General features: G+C 41.3%; 1 protein-coding gene across 5 annotated transcripts in view; it reads right to left on the bottom strand.

The window, feature by feature from the left end:
* USP13 (ubiquitin specific peptidase 13) overlaps nt 1–14753 on the bottom strand; it is a 135893-nt gene that overhangs the window by 13866 nt on the left and 107274 nt on the right. For 4 of the 5 annotated variants that reach the window (XM_033211775.1, XM_033211774.1, XM_033211776.1 and 1 more), the window contains 4 exons: nt 14047–14073; nt 10252–10395; nt 7314–7480; nt 5332–5485 (listed from right to left, as the gene is read on the bottom strand). In XM_033211775.1, the coding sequence (XP_033067666.1) occupies nt 5332–5485; nt 7314–7480; nt 10252–10395; nt 14047–14073 (492 nt within the window). Of the gene's footprint in view, nt 1–5331; nt 5486–7313; nt 7481–10251; nt 10396–14046; nt 14074–14753 lie in introns of those variants that run through there. The other variant, XM_033211779.1, reaches the window with a different exon arrangement.

Raw genomic sequence — 14753 nt, 5'->3', positions numbered from 1 at the left:
TCCCAGCACTTTGGGAGGCCGAGGCGGGCAGATCACAAGGTCAGAAAATCGAGACCATCCTGGCCAATATGGTGAAACCCTGTCTCTACTAAAAAAAAGTACAAAAATTAGCTGAGCATGGTGGCGCATGCCATAATCCTAGCTACTCAGGAGGCTGGGGCAGGAGAATCACTTGAACCAGGGAGTACAAAGCTGCAGCGAGCTGAGATGGCGCCACTGCACTCCAGCCTGGCGACACAGAGAGACTCCATCTCAAAAAACAAAAAAAAAAGATTATCAAGTCAAATATCTCAGTCAATTCACCAACCAGAAAAAGTTAAAAGAAATGACTTGGGAATTTAAACAACCTAGCTAAACAGAACACACATCTTCCCAGGTTAACCTATAAATTTAATGTAATGCCAGTCAAACCCCTAGAGAACAGCCAATTACAAAATCGGTAACTTTATATAATTTAGCAGCAGTAATGTTTAATACAATATAGGGAAAATTTTTATTCATAAGTAACACTGAAATATAATTTTGAGACACAACTAAACTAGAAATGCCCAGCATATTTATGAAGAAAACCATACAGCCTTGCAAGAGTTAGAGAAGGGGTGAATAAATCAAAGGAGAAGCATATGTTTCTAGCTAGAAAAACTCAATATTGTAAAGTGATCAGGTATTCCCAAACTAATCTACAGTACATGAAACTCTCATAAAAATCAATAAAAGAAAGCTGACAACCTCAATAAAAGTGGGAAACTGGCCAAAGGAAATAAAGAAGCTGTTAACACAAGAAGAAAAATACCTAGGCAATAAAGATACAAATATAAAAAGCGCTCAACCCAACAGCACTGCTGGGGAAGGCTGGGCAAAGAGAAGAGTCACCAGTGTGACCAGGATGTGGCCCCCCTGTTGTGTTTGTGGAGGGTCATGTGATGGTAATCTGCATTAAAACCTTAAAAATACGTATTTTTCACTCACAAAATTCCCTTCCAGAAACTTACCCTAACGAAATAATGAAATGAAGGCCCGGGGCTGTTTATCACAATATTATTTTTAGTAGAAGAAGGAAAGAAGGAAGGGATGGAAAGAAGAAAATGCTGAACAAGCTTTTATTCCCTGGATAGGGATTACATTAGGCAAGTGCGGTACTTCTGTGAGTTGAATTCATCCTTTAAGAAACTCATTATTTGGCTGGGCACAGTGGCTCACACCTGTAATCCTAACACTTCAGGAGCCAGAGGCGGGCAGACTGCCTGAGCTCAGGAGTTCGAGACCTGCCTGGGCAACATGGCAAAATTCCATCTCTACTACAAATACAAAAAATTAGCCGGGTATGGTGGTGCATACCTGTAATCCCAGTTACAGGCTGAGGCATGAGAATCACTTGAACCCAGGAGGTGGAGGATGCAGTGAGCTGAGATCCCGCCACTGCACTCCAGCCTGGGGAACAGAGCGAGACTCTGTCTCAAAAAAAAAAAGAAACTCTTTATTTAAAAATCATAGTGGTCATCTTCTGAATGTGGCAATATCTTCATTATTTGAAACTCCTTCTGTAATAATGTGGTCTTTTATTAGGTATATAAATTATGGTACATGTTTATAATAGAATATTGTTAATATATGTTCAACAATATAGATTTCTATACATGTACAACTACATAACTCACAGCCTAATCACATGTTAATTACACGTTAATTACATTAAAGGAAAAACAAGTCACAAAATAGCGATGTACAGAATAGAATGTCATATTTTATACTTCTATGGATTTATATTCATTTTTATACATTTGTCTAAAAAGGTCTAGAGAATATAAACAAAACATTATTTTGTGGTTATTGCTGGGGAGTAGGATTGTAATTTTTAATTTTGTCTTTATATAGATATATATCTATATTTTCTCAAGTTGCTAAAATTAATATATATCCTTCAATATAAATTGTTAATTTTTTTACAAAGGAAAAAGAAAGCAACAACTCACAATATGAGTTTGGGTGCTAATATAGTAAAGTACAGGAAGTCATGTTTTTCCCCCCCTTTGATTCATGCAATGTAACACAGTAGTACACAGCCAATCCCTCTATATGGCACTCTGTGGAAGCAGCAAAAATAGTGCCAAAGTCTGTTACCTCCTGGCATTCATTTAATTCTTCATTCAATCAGTTATTTCCTGATCACTCACCATGGGCCAGGCACAGTGCTGGGGAAGCTACTTTGAAAACATTTGTCGTTCTGTAAAATCAAACTCAAAATGCATTTGGCAAATTAGGTTTCTGCTTTTCTGTCTTCATAATTAAATGTTTCATCTACTACAGCCTTTCTATCCTGCATATCTTGCATGCGATTTCTAAGTGCATCTCATAGTGCTCCTTTGCTACCCTCACCCACAATCCTTGGGGTTTGACCCATAGTGCCTTAAAGGATGCACCTCAAAATCCAGCTGTGGCAGGAATGTCCACAGATCACTCTGAGGTAGAGGAAGCCCTGGGGAGATGATGTGGCTGTTCTTTATCATTCTTGACCATCTGTGAGAGAGTAGCTGCTGCCTCCAAGCTCCATCAGAGGAAAGGAAACCCTAAAGATCAGACCTGCCTTCCCTCTACAGCCAAACCTTGGCAGCTTTACAACAGCCCCACCTTGTGGTTAATTCCTTCTGCAAGGACTCATCCTCTCCAAGGAAAAGTCCATTATGGAAAATCAATGAAGCAGTGAACTGATGGACGTGTAATACGTGATAAATCCTGCTCATGCATTATTGAGTAAACTGTCTGTTATAGCTTTAAATATTTTAGATAAGCTAGTAATTTTTGCAAAGTAATACTAGATACTTTAAATGAATACGGAAATTGAAATTGGGAGAACTACATCTCATCCTTTTCTTATCCAGTTGGCATTGAAACAGTTTCAGTGATGAAATTCCTATTTTATATTAAAAAAAAAAAAAAAGAAGAAAGTTCCCTCCTACCATTTCTCTCTAGCTCTATATCAATACGTACATATTAGGTCTGGAAAGAAGATTAATGAGTAGATCTGCCACTACTATGTGATTATAGGAACAAATGCTGCTAGTGTAGATTTAGTTAAATACAATTGTTATTTACTCAGTACTTTCTACGTGTCTAGCACCATACTAGACACCATGAGTTTTATAAAGGCCAAATGGCCTCTGCCCTGGGCAAGCTCCTAGTCAAATGGGAGACACAAATACCTACAGAAGTAATTTTACTGCAAGATCAATTTGATGCCTCTAATAACAGAAGAACTAACAATGAAGCGTGGTGGCCCGAGCCTGTAATTCTAGCTACTCAGGAGGCTGAGGCAGGAGAATCACTTGAACCCAGGAGGTGGAGGTCACAGTGAGCCAAGATCACGCCACTGCACTCCAGCCTGGGTGATGGAGTGAGACTCTGTCTCAAAACAAACTAACTAACTAACTAACTAACAATGCATTTTAGTGGCTACAGGCACAGGCTCTGAAGGCAGACTGCCCGCACAGGAATTGTGGTTCTACCCATCCCTAGCTATGAGACCTTGACAAGCTACTACTTAACCTTCCATATCTCAGGTTCTTCACCTGTAAAATGGGGATAATAATGGTATGTAACTCATAAGGTTACTGTGAGGATTAAAGATGGCACAAATGGGAGTATTTTTCATACTGGTATAATTATTACTAGCATATGAGGTAAACATGAGCTGATTATGACAAGGATCTAGGAAGGCAGTCCAGAGAAATGGAATCTGTCGTCAAGTTCCAAATAGTGATGAGAATTTTAGTGTGCAGTGACAGGAGAGAAGGTTCATTTCAAAAATAGGGGTTAACCTGAGCAAACATCTGCAGGTTGTTTGAAGAGAGCTATTGACAGCTGAGTAGGTTAAGAATGTGGCTACAATCCCAGGCATCCCAGCTGCAGGTATAGAGAGTATAGAAGTGACACTGGGATACCAGGTGGCCTGGGATGTGACTAGAGGAGGTGCTGAATGCCAAGCTAAAGAGCCTGAACATTATTCTACAGGCAATGACAGCCCAAGAAGCAGGATATCACAACAGTTAAGAACAAGGATTCTGCATTTGAATCTTGGTTCCATCTATTTTTTTTTTTTTTTTTTTTTTTTGAGACGGAGTCTCGCTCTGTCGCCCAGGCTGGAGTGCAGTGGCCGGATCTCAGCTCACTGCAAGCTCCACCTCCCGGGTTCACGCCATTCTCCTGCCTCAGCCTCCCGAGTAGCTGGGACTACAGGCGCCCACCACCTCACCCAGCTAGTTTTTTTGTATTTTTTAGTAGAGACGGGGTTTCACCATGTTAGCCAGGATGGTCTCGATCTCCTGACCTCGTGATCCGCCCGTCTCGGCCTCCCAAAGTGCTGGGATTACAGGCTTGAGCCACCGCGCCCGGCCTTGGTTCCATCTCTTAAGAGCCGTGTGGCCTTTGGCAAGGTACCCAACCTCTCTGTGCTTCTATTTTTCTCACCTGTAAAATCAGTTGTAGTGAGGATTACATGAGTGTTGATATGCAAAGTGCTTAGAACACTGCATGGCACACAATGACATACATAAGTGTTTACTATTAAAAGGCAGAACAACAGCCTATGGCACCTCTTCCTATCATCCTGAGACAACCCTTCAGGATATTATCAGTAGTTGGTATGGGTTAAGGATATGATCAAAGATGAGACCACTTTGCTACTACTCAAAAAACACTACCATGAAAACAAATGTTCTCTTTTTGACAAAAGCTCCCATGGTCCATAAAGAAATTTTACCTCAAAGGAACAGACAAAATCAGAGTTGGCCCTAAACTTAGGGACACACACATGACCAAGCAACATGATTCTGACATGACTTTATCAGATCACCAGGGCCTATGCAAAGTGGCAAACTGCACCATTTCTAAGAAGATGGCATCTGGCCAGGCACGGTGGCTCATGCCTGTAATCCCAGCACTTTGGGAGGCTGAAGCAGGCATATCACAATGTCAGGAGATCAAGACCAGCCTAGCCAACATGATGAAGCCCTGTCTCTACTAAAAATACAAAAATTAGCTGGGTGTGGTGGCACATGCCTGTAATCCCAGCTACTTGGGAGGCTGAGGCAGGAGAATAGCTTGGACCTGGGAGGCGGAGGTTGCAGTGAGCTGAGATCGTGCTACAGCACTCCTGTCTGGCAACAGTGTGAGACTCTGTCTCAAAAAGAAAAAAAAAAAAAAAAACGAACAAGATAGGATCTGTGCTAACTTCTGAATGATGGCAAAGGCTTGAATATGTCGTGGTGGGAGGGAAGGGCATGAGCTGAATGTATAGTCCTGACTGTTCAGACAGCCTCTAAGGCAAGAACTTACTTCCAGATCCATCTTTGACTCTAGGTCCTTCAGGCTTGGCCTCAGAAATAATGTTTGCATTGGCGTTATTCTCCATCTCAATCACAAAATCACTGTCTTCTTCAAACTCAGGGTGGCTAAAGATCCAATCCAGTGCTCTTTCCAGGTTATTATTCTAACAACAAAAAAGAAACACACATTTTTACAATGCATGCAGTCTCAGACCTCACTATGTCCTGACCATTTCAACTAGATGTCAAGCAGATAGGGAAGGAGGCCTGAATTCATTAGTCCTAAGTGCCACTGAGTAAGAAGCTCTGACTCCGCATGACAGGCACGTTCAGTTGGCATGGCATTCTGCAAGTCTCCCAGCTGACATCTGTAATTGGATTTACTGGAAAACAGTTCTAAGCAGCAGATCAGCATTCCAAAGCTTATCTCAATGTTAGCTCGGCCTTTCTGCAGGAAGATGCTGATAATAATAGGTGTGGAATAACCAAGGTTATGGCATTTAAGTGCAGCTCTTTCTAAAGCCACTTTAATTGCACACACTACCTTCTCTACCAACTGTATTTTCTGCAGATAACTTTGAACAATAGAGGGATGCCAGTGTGGTACTATGTTAGAGCCTTCTCTGCTGGAATGTTGGTAAAATGTTTGAATTCCAGTAAAGACAAGATTAATATCTTGATTAATGACAACGACACTGATTAGGTAAGTATACTTGTTTAAATTGAACTCCATGTACTTCAAACTAATTGACCATAAAAATATTTCCATCTTTCTCAGCTTGTGACATCACTGGCAAGTTAAAGAATCTGTATAGATGTAGAACCTCTAATGAAACAGTCAGGCAAATAAAATGAGTGGAGCACAAGAAAGTACCCCAAGTAAAACAAACTCTGGTTGAGATATTTTAATCATCTTAAAGGGAGACAGATTGTTCTAGCCACATTCTCATGAAACAGTCAAGAGCCACTGTGACCTCAGCAATGGATCCTAGCAGGTACCCCATCAGGATAGGCAAGAAGTAATCGAGATCAGGTATCTACTCAAAAGTGGGTTATGGTGTGACCAGGAAGGATGGGTTTTGTTTTGTTTGTTAAGTACTTTCCCTCGATATTAAACAGATATCAGCACTGCAGAAGGGAATCGTGTACCCTGTAGTTTCAGGGTCCCTTGTTTTTTGTTTTTTTCTGAGACGGAGTCTCGCTCTGTCACCCAGGCTGGAGTGCAGTGGCGCGATCTCGGCTCACTGCAAGCTCCGCTTCCCGCCATTCTCCTGCCTCAGCCTCCGGAGTAGCTGGGACTACGGGCACCAGCTATCACGCCTGGTTAATTTTTTGTAGTTTTAGTAGAGATGGGGTTTCACCGTGTTAGCCAGGATGGTCTTGATCTCCTGACCTCGTGATCCACCTGCCTTGGCCTCCCAAAGTGCTGGAATTACAGGCGTGAGCCACTGCGCCTGGCCCTTGTTTCTTTATATCAAGAAGTTCATGGCTACCAGAAGAACCTTCTCTTTCTGCAGAGAGAAACAGCAGCAGAGAACTCCAAGGAGCCATTCAGTTTTTTATGAGGACTTTTAAGAGACATTTACCCAAGGTCTTGGTATCAGAAAAGCAGTCTATCTCCTAAAGGACTTCTTACTGAACATGGAATTTCATGCATCCCTCTTTCCTCCAGGGCCACACACAGGCTCCAAGTCAAATTTGTGACCCGTTAACAAATATTCAAGATGATATCAAGTTTCTTTCAGTTTGCTCATATTACCCCAGATTTGTTATCTCCTTATTCTTAAATTCTCTGTGTGAAAATCATTTATTTTAGCTTTATATTTATAATAAGCAAATAAATCTTTATGGGCCATGGTGAGATTCATATTCGGATGAATCAAACGTGAATCAAAATGATCAAAGTACATTGGAAAGTCTCAACTCTTACAGAAATAAATTCACACACACACACACACACACACATACACACACACAGTCTCTCATGCTCACCGTTGCTCGTAGTGCCTGAATAGCCTGATTTCTCTGAAATCCCATGGAGGTGATGATAGCAACGATTTCCTCTGGAGGTTGGTTATCCAATCCAGTAGCACCAAAAACAGAGGCTCCAGCAGAAGCTGCCCCTCCATAACCAGGCATGGTCAGTGGCTCAGCAAAATCTGAGAAAAATAACCACACCCACGTCTTTTCCTTTTTCTTTCTTTCTTTGTGTGTGTGTGTGTGTCCTGAAACAACACTAACAAGGAAAAACATGATTCTACAAAGTTATAATAATCAAGACAGTCTGGGCCAGGCCCGGTGGCGCACGCCTGTAATCCCAACACTTTGGGAGGCCAAGGTGGGTGGATCGCCTGAGGTCAGGAGTTCGTGGCCAGCCTGGCCAACATGGCAAAATCTCGTTTCTACTAAAAATACAAAAATTAGCAGGGCGTAGTGGTGCACATCTGTAATCCAGCTACTTGGGAGGCTGAGGCACAAGAATTGCTTGAACCCGGGAGGCAGAGGTTGCAGTGAGCTGAGATTGCACCACTGCACTCCAGCCTGGGCAACAGAGCAAGGCTCCATTTCAAAAAAAAAAAAAAAAAAAGGACAGTCTGGTACTGGTATAAAGACAGACATACAGATCAATTAAATAGAATTGAGATTCCAGAAATGAAACCATATACCTGTGGTTAATCGATTTTCAACAAGACCAATCAGTGAGGGAAGAACATTATTTTCAACAAATGATGCTGGGACAACTGGATATCCACATACAAAAGAATAAAGTCAGACCCTCACCTCATATCATACACAAAATTAACTCAAAATGGATCATTGACCTAAATGTAGGAGCTAAAACTATAATAATCTTAGAAGAAAATATAACAGTAAGTCTTTTTGCCATTGAATTAGGCAATGGTTTTTTATTCACCACACAAAAAGCACAAGTGATAAAAGAAAAAAAAAGATAAATTGGACTTCATCAAAATTAAACATTTTTGTGCTTCAAAGGATACCATCAAGAAAGTGAAAAAACACCAGAATGGGGGGAAAATTACAAATCATGTATCTCATATATCTTGTATCTGGAATTTGAAAAGAACTCTTAGAACTCAATAATAAAAGGATAACTTCATTAGAAATGGGCGAAGAATTTGAATAGACATATCTCCAAATAAGATACACAGTCAATAAACATATGAAAAGATGCTCAACATGATTAGTCATTAGGAAAATGCAAACCAAAACCACAAGATACCACTTCATACCCACTGGGATGGGTGTGATAAAAAAGATAATAATAAGGGTTAGTGACGATATGGAGAAACTGGAACTCACACTCACTACTGGTGGAAATGTAAAATGGTTCAACTACTGTGTAAAACAGTTTGGTAGTTCCTCAAAAAGTTAAATATGGAGTTACCATATGACACAGCAATTCCACTCAAGAGAAGTAAAAATAAATGTCCATCCACACAAAAACTTGCACAAAAATGTTTATAGCAGCATTGTTCATAAAAGCCAAAAAATGTAAATAACCCAAATATCCATGAATTGATAAAGATTAATAAAATGTAGTATATCCATAATATAGACTATTATTATTGTTATTATTATTATTATTATTTTAGACAGAGTCTCACTCTGCTGCCCAGGCTGGAGGGCAGTGGCATGATCTTGGCTCACGGCAACCTCTGTCTCCTGGGCTCAAGCAATTCTCCTGCCTCAGCCTCCCAAGTAGCTGAGACTCCAGGTGCCCGCCACCATGCCCAGACAATTTTCGCATTTTTAATAGAGATGGGGTTTTACCATGTTGGCCAGGCTGGTCTCGAACTCTTGACCTCAAGTGATCCTCCTGCCTCAGCCTCCCAAAGTGCTGGGATTACAGGCATGAGCCACTGTACCCGACCCAGTAGACGATTATTTTACCATAAAAAGGAATGAAGTACTGATGCATACTACAACATAGATGAATCTTGAAAGCATTATGCTAAGTGATTGAAAGCATTATGCTAAGTGATAGAAACCAAACACAAACGACCTTATCGGATATGACTCAATTTATATGAAATCTCCAAAACAGGCAAATCCAGAAAACAGATTCGTGGTTGCCAGGGGCTGGGGTGAGTAGGAAAATGGGAAGTCACTGCTAATATATACAAGATTTCTTTTGGAGGGTACAAAATGTTCTAAAATTTGATAGTGGTAATGGTTGCACAACTCTGAATTTATGGAAAACTATTGAAATGTACACTTTAAATAGATGAATATATGCATTATAGCTTAATAAAGTAGATAAAAGAAAAAGCTAACTAAACAGCTTCCATTTCTTCACGGCCATGTTTCCATTTCAAGTTTTCGTCATTGCTTAGTTGGAAGTATATCCCATATCTCTCTATTGGTCTTTTTGCCACTGACTTGTAAACTTTAAAGGGGTGAATTATATCTTAATAAAGCTGCTTGCTTTTTTTTTTTTTTTTTTTGAGACAGAATCTCGCTCCGTCACTCAGGCTGGAGTGCAGTGGTGCGATCTTGGCTCACCGCAGCCTCTGCCTCCTGCGTTCAAGCGATTCTCCTGCCTTAGCCTCCTGAGTAGCTAGGACTACAGGTACGCACCAACATGCCCAGCTAATGTTTGTATTTTTAGTAGAGACGGGGTGTCACCATGTTGGCCAGGATGGTCTCCATCTCTTGACCTAGTGATCTGCCCACCTCAGTCTCCCAAAGTGCTGGAATTACAGGCGTGAGCCACTGTGCCTGGCCTAAAACTGTTGTTTTTAAAAACAAGAAGAAAGACAAAGACTGGCTTTCTCCTCCACTGCAGCAGATTAGGAACTGTAAAGTCATTTTCTAGGGATACAACCACAGGGGCCTTAGAAGGACCAGGACTCAGCATCACTGAGGGTCACATCAGCCTCCAAAGCCATTCCATTTTCTTGTCACCTACCTGGCTCTTCCATGTGAACAATGATCCAGTTGAAGGCCACCTCGGCACCCATATTTCCAGTGAAGTACACAGCCTTGCGACATGCTTCCAGCGGGAAACCCATCTCGGCCAGCTGCATCACTGATGACTCATCGATGTCTGATGCTACAGAGCACAACAGGATATTCTAGTGTGAAAGAGGAAACTCTATCGCTTCTTGTCTTAGCTGCTCTTCACTCTCTTATCCACGTGATACCCAAAGAAAGTGCTATTTTGTTGGGTGTAGATAATGGTTTTACTTTGTTTCATTTTGTTTTAAGCCATCCAAATATTAAAGCTCTTTGGGCTAAGTTTATATCTTTGACCCAAATAGGAACCAAGTTAATCACCTGGACAATCCAAGCAATGAAAAACAGTTCTCTAGTTTCATATGGGGAGATTTAGTGTATTCCCAGAACGATTTCAGAGCATTCTCAAGACCTCTACAGCAGCCTCTCCTATGACTGAAACTTGAAGAGAAAGCACTATCTATAGCCCTAAAAGCCTGTTCCTTAAACCTCACAGAAAGTTAATGCAGGTCTTTAGATACATCTGGCAATCATAGGATGCAATCAGCTCTGGGAAATGGAGAGTGCAAATGTTAAGTATAGAAGTAAAAATTTCCTTTTTTAATATACAAGTTTAAAATATTAAGTTACAGCTTTACAAAGTAACTTGGCCTTAGATACGTTGGGTTTTGTTTTCTTTTGTTAATAACATATAGATATTGATAGAGATGTGTGTGTAAACCTGTGTGTATGTAAGGATACATACACATACACACTGTTCTCATATTATACCAAAAGAGGAGAAAAAACTGGAATATAAAATATATCCCTTGGGTTTTCCGCGTCCTGAGGACTCTACTAAAACTTCTGTCAATTTTCTGGCAATCAGTAGAAGAACTGAGAAGAGAGATAGCTGTTCTACAAAAATTTTGTATTGAAATGCATTTACCAGGCGGGTGCGGTGGCTCACGCCTGTAATCCCAACACTTTGGGAGGTCAAGGCAAGTGGATCACGAGGTCTAGAGATGGAGACTATCCTGGCCAACACAGTGAAACCCCGACTCTACTAAAAATACAAAAATTAGCTGGGCGTGGTGGCGTGCACCTGTAGTCCCAGCTACCTGGGAGGCTGACGCAGGAAAATCGCTTGAACCCGGGAGGCAGAGGTTGCAGTGGGCTGAGATCATGCCACTGCACTCCAGCCTGGCGACAGAGTGAGACTCTGTCTCAAAAAAACAAAATGCATTTACCAAAGTGCTCTCTTACAAGGAAGATACATAGAACATCCTATCAAGGTCAAATGTTCAGAAAACAATTATGTTGGACAACAGTGATTCCCAAATGGTGTTCTGCAGGATTGTAGTGTTCTAAGAGATGTAACCGTTGAAATAAAAATCGGGTTTCTGTGGTCAAATAAGTTTGTAAACCTACATAGTCTATCTTCTCCTTAGAAATTCATGATGTGCATTAGTACAATGAAGACTCAAAAGTTTTGTAATAAAGAATCCTACAGTAAAGAAACTATGAAACTCTGCAGAACACCTTTCAATGGCAGTTGAGATATAATGTCAAACATAAATGTTTATAATATTAGACTAGAAATATATAATTTCGGCCAGGCGTGGTGGCTCACACCTGTAATCCCAGCACTTTGGGAGGCCAAGGCAGGCAGATGATGAGGTCAGGAGTTCGAGACCAGCTTAGCCAACATGGTGAAACCCCATCTCTACTAAAAATACAAAAAATTAGCCGGGCATGGTGGCATACACCTGTAATCCCAGCTACTCAGGACGCTGAGGCAGAAGAATCGCTTGAACCCAGGAGGCAGAGGTTACAGTGAGCCAAGATTGTGCCACTGTACTCCAGCCTAGGTGACAGAGTGAGACTCTGTCTCAAAAAAAAAAAAAAAAGAAATATATAATTCCATTTTTGTGAAAAATAAAGTGAGCCAGGCACAATAAAGAATAGAAGGATATACCCCTAATGTCAACAGTGGTTATAGACAGGTGATGGAACCATGGATGATTCTTCTGACTACTCTATAGTCTCTAAATGACTTTTTACTTTTGTAATGAGAAAATAAAGTTATCCTTTTTAAAAATGTAAGGGCCAGGCACAGTGGCTCATGCCTGTAATCCCAGCACTTTGGGAGGCTGAGGCAGGTGGATCACGAGGTCAGGAGATCAAGACCATCCTGGCTAACACGGTGAAACCCTGTTCTACTAAAAATACAAAAATTAGCTGGGCGTAGTGGTGGGCACCTGTAGTCCTAGCTACTCGGGAGGCTGAGGCAAGACTCCATCTCAAAAATAAAAAATAAAAAAACATTTAAGAAAGGTAGGATGCAAATGTCAGTTCATGACAGGTAGTTTTATTTTCTCCTGATTGTTGGTAAAACAGCATGCTTAGATCCAGGAGTAAACAAATGGCCAAACCAGCAATACTAAAAAATGGCTGCATGCTCTCACAGTCAGAGGCAGGCTCCTCTGGCGCAGTGAGTTCCAAATGTCCATCACTTCCCATGGAGTAGGATCCCACAGGCCAGCTCTCCACAGCATTAGGCGCAACCAGCAAACCTCTCACGTGCCAAGATAGTCTAGTGGCCTGAGAAGCACGGTAATTCCTAGCCCTAGTTCTGGTCCCAGGTCTTGGGTCTCCAAAACTTCCTAGATCTAGGAAGTTTGATCCTCTACAAAATGTCACCTGCCTTGCGCTTCCTACCATTTTTTATAAAAAGTAGAGTTGTAGACCTGTCCCAGTGAGATCTGGGACCTTGTTTTATAAAAACTAGAGTTGTAGACTGTTGAAAAAATTTATGGAACAATAAATGCAAAGTGATCCATGGTAAGCATTCAAAAACTTTAGCAGCGGCTATTACAATTAGATTATTCGCAGTGGGAATAGTATGTCCCAGGCTACCCACAGTCCTACCAGGTCGCATGTGAAGATCATGGCAGGCTGACTCTTGCTGACTCTAATCACTCCTCTAACAATCAACAAAACATAATTGTCTCAAGAAAGGAAACATGGAGGTCTAAGCCACATGATCAATCATTTGCGATGTGTAAGATTCAAACTCCTAAATTAATATTAGTTACTGTCTTGAAAGTCTTTACAGACCAAAAGATTTAGAGTATCTAGTGTTAAATGCTTTCTCTTTCTCCTAGTTAATATCTAAATACTGTCTATCGTTTATTTTTTATGTTCTTTCTAGAAAATCAAGAGTATCAACTCCCACAGGAGTTAGGATTGGGATTAGGCACTAAAAGGCTATGAAATTAACAAACAATCCAGTCAAACTAATATCCTTGAGAGCATTAATTAACACTATCATGTCCTGTCAGCTGTGTGTCTTCATTATGTGTCTTACAGCAGGAGAGGAAAAAGTGACTGATCATGTGCCACCATTGCACAAAAAGGCCTACTCAGTGGCCAGAGAGGGAAGAAAGGGCATGTCTAGCCCCATTCACACAGGAGGAAACTGGGGCAAAGAGAAGGTAAGTAAATTACTTCAGGTCACACAGTCATAAATGGCAGGCCAAGATGGTGACCCAGGGCTGGTTAGCCTCATGCTAATGGTTACTCTCCTGAGCCCCACGGGCCACCTGATCAGCGTGTCACTGACTAGCAGACACAGAGTCATTCCCACCTGGGAAAAGCTGCACACACACACTTACAGAACAATGCCTCTTTACTGAACTCTCACAGACAAATTCATCAGATTAGTAACAATAGTAGGACATTGGGAAACATTTTTAAAGATACATACGGTCTATCAGTTGGTTCATCAGGCGATCTGGAAATTAAGGGAGAGGACAGAAAATGAGACCAAACCATGTTGAAGAGTTTTAGAAAAAGAAAACCCATTGATCCAGAGCATTCCCAATTGCCCTCCCCACCCCTGGGGACCACCTATTGTTGTCAATCCCTCAACCGCACACAGACCACCCCAGCCTCAGTAATGAGAGAAAGTAATAGCTTTCAGGCATTTAGGTTAGTTAAAACATGATGCTTTGATTATTATCCTAACAGACTACTATTTCCCTATTATCTCTCTGTTATTTCTTCTTTAAAAAAAAATTTTTTTGGAGACAGGGTCTCACTCTGTCACCCAGACCAGAGGGTGGTGCAGCAGTCATGGCTCACTGCAGCCTCAACCTCCTGGGCTCAGGTGATCCTCCTGGCTCAGCCTCCTGAGTAGCTGCAACTACAGGCACACATCACCAGTCACCACGTCTGGCTAACTTTTAAATATTTTATTTTTTGTAGAGACAGTGTCTCACTATGCTGACCAGGTTGGTTTCAAACTCCTGGGCTCAAGTGATCCTCCCACCTCAGCCTCCCAAAGTGCTGGGATTATAGGGATGCATCACTGTGCCCGGCCTCTCTGTGTATTTTTCTTTTTTTTTTTGAGACAGGATCTTGCTCTGCCACCAGGTGATTGCAGAGGCACAATCTCGGCTCACTGTAACCACC

Source organism: Trachypithecus francoisi, unplaced genomic scaffold, assembly GCF_009764315.1.
Source record: "Trachypithecus francoisi isolate TF-2019V2 unplaced genomic scaffold, Tfra_2.0 Lachesis_group0, whole genome shotgun sequence".
NCBI lineage: Eukaryota > Metazoa > Chordata > Mammalia > Primates > Cercopithecidae > Trachypithecus > Trachypithecus francoisi.
Note: the sequence above shows the minus strand (reverse complement) of the source record. Positions and strands in the feature narration are given on the sequence as shown.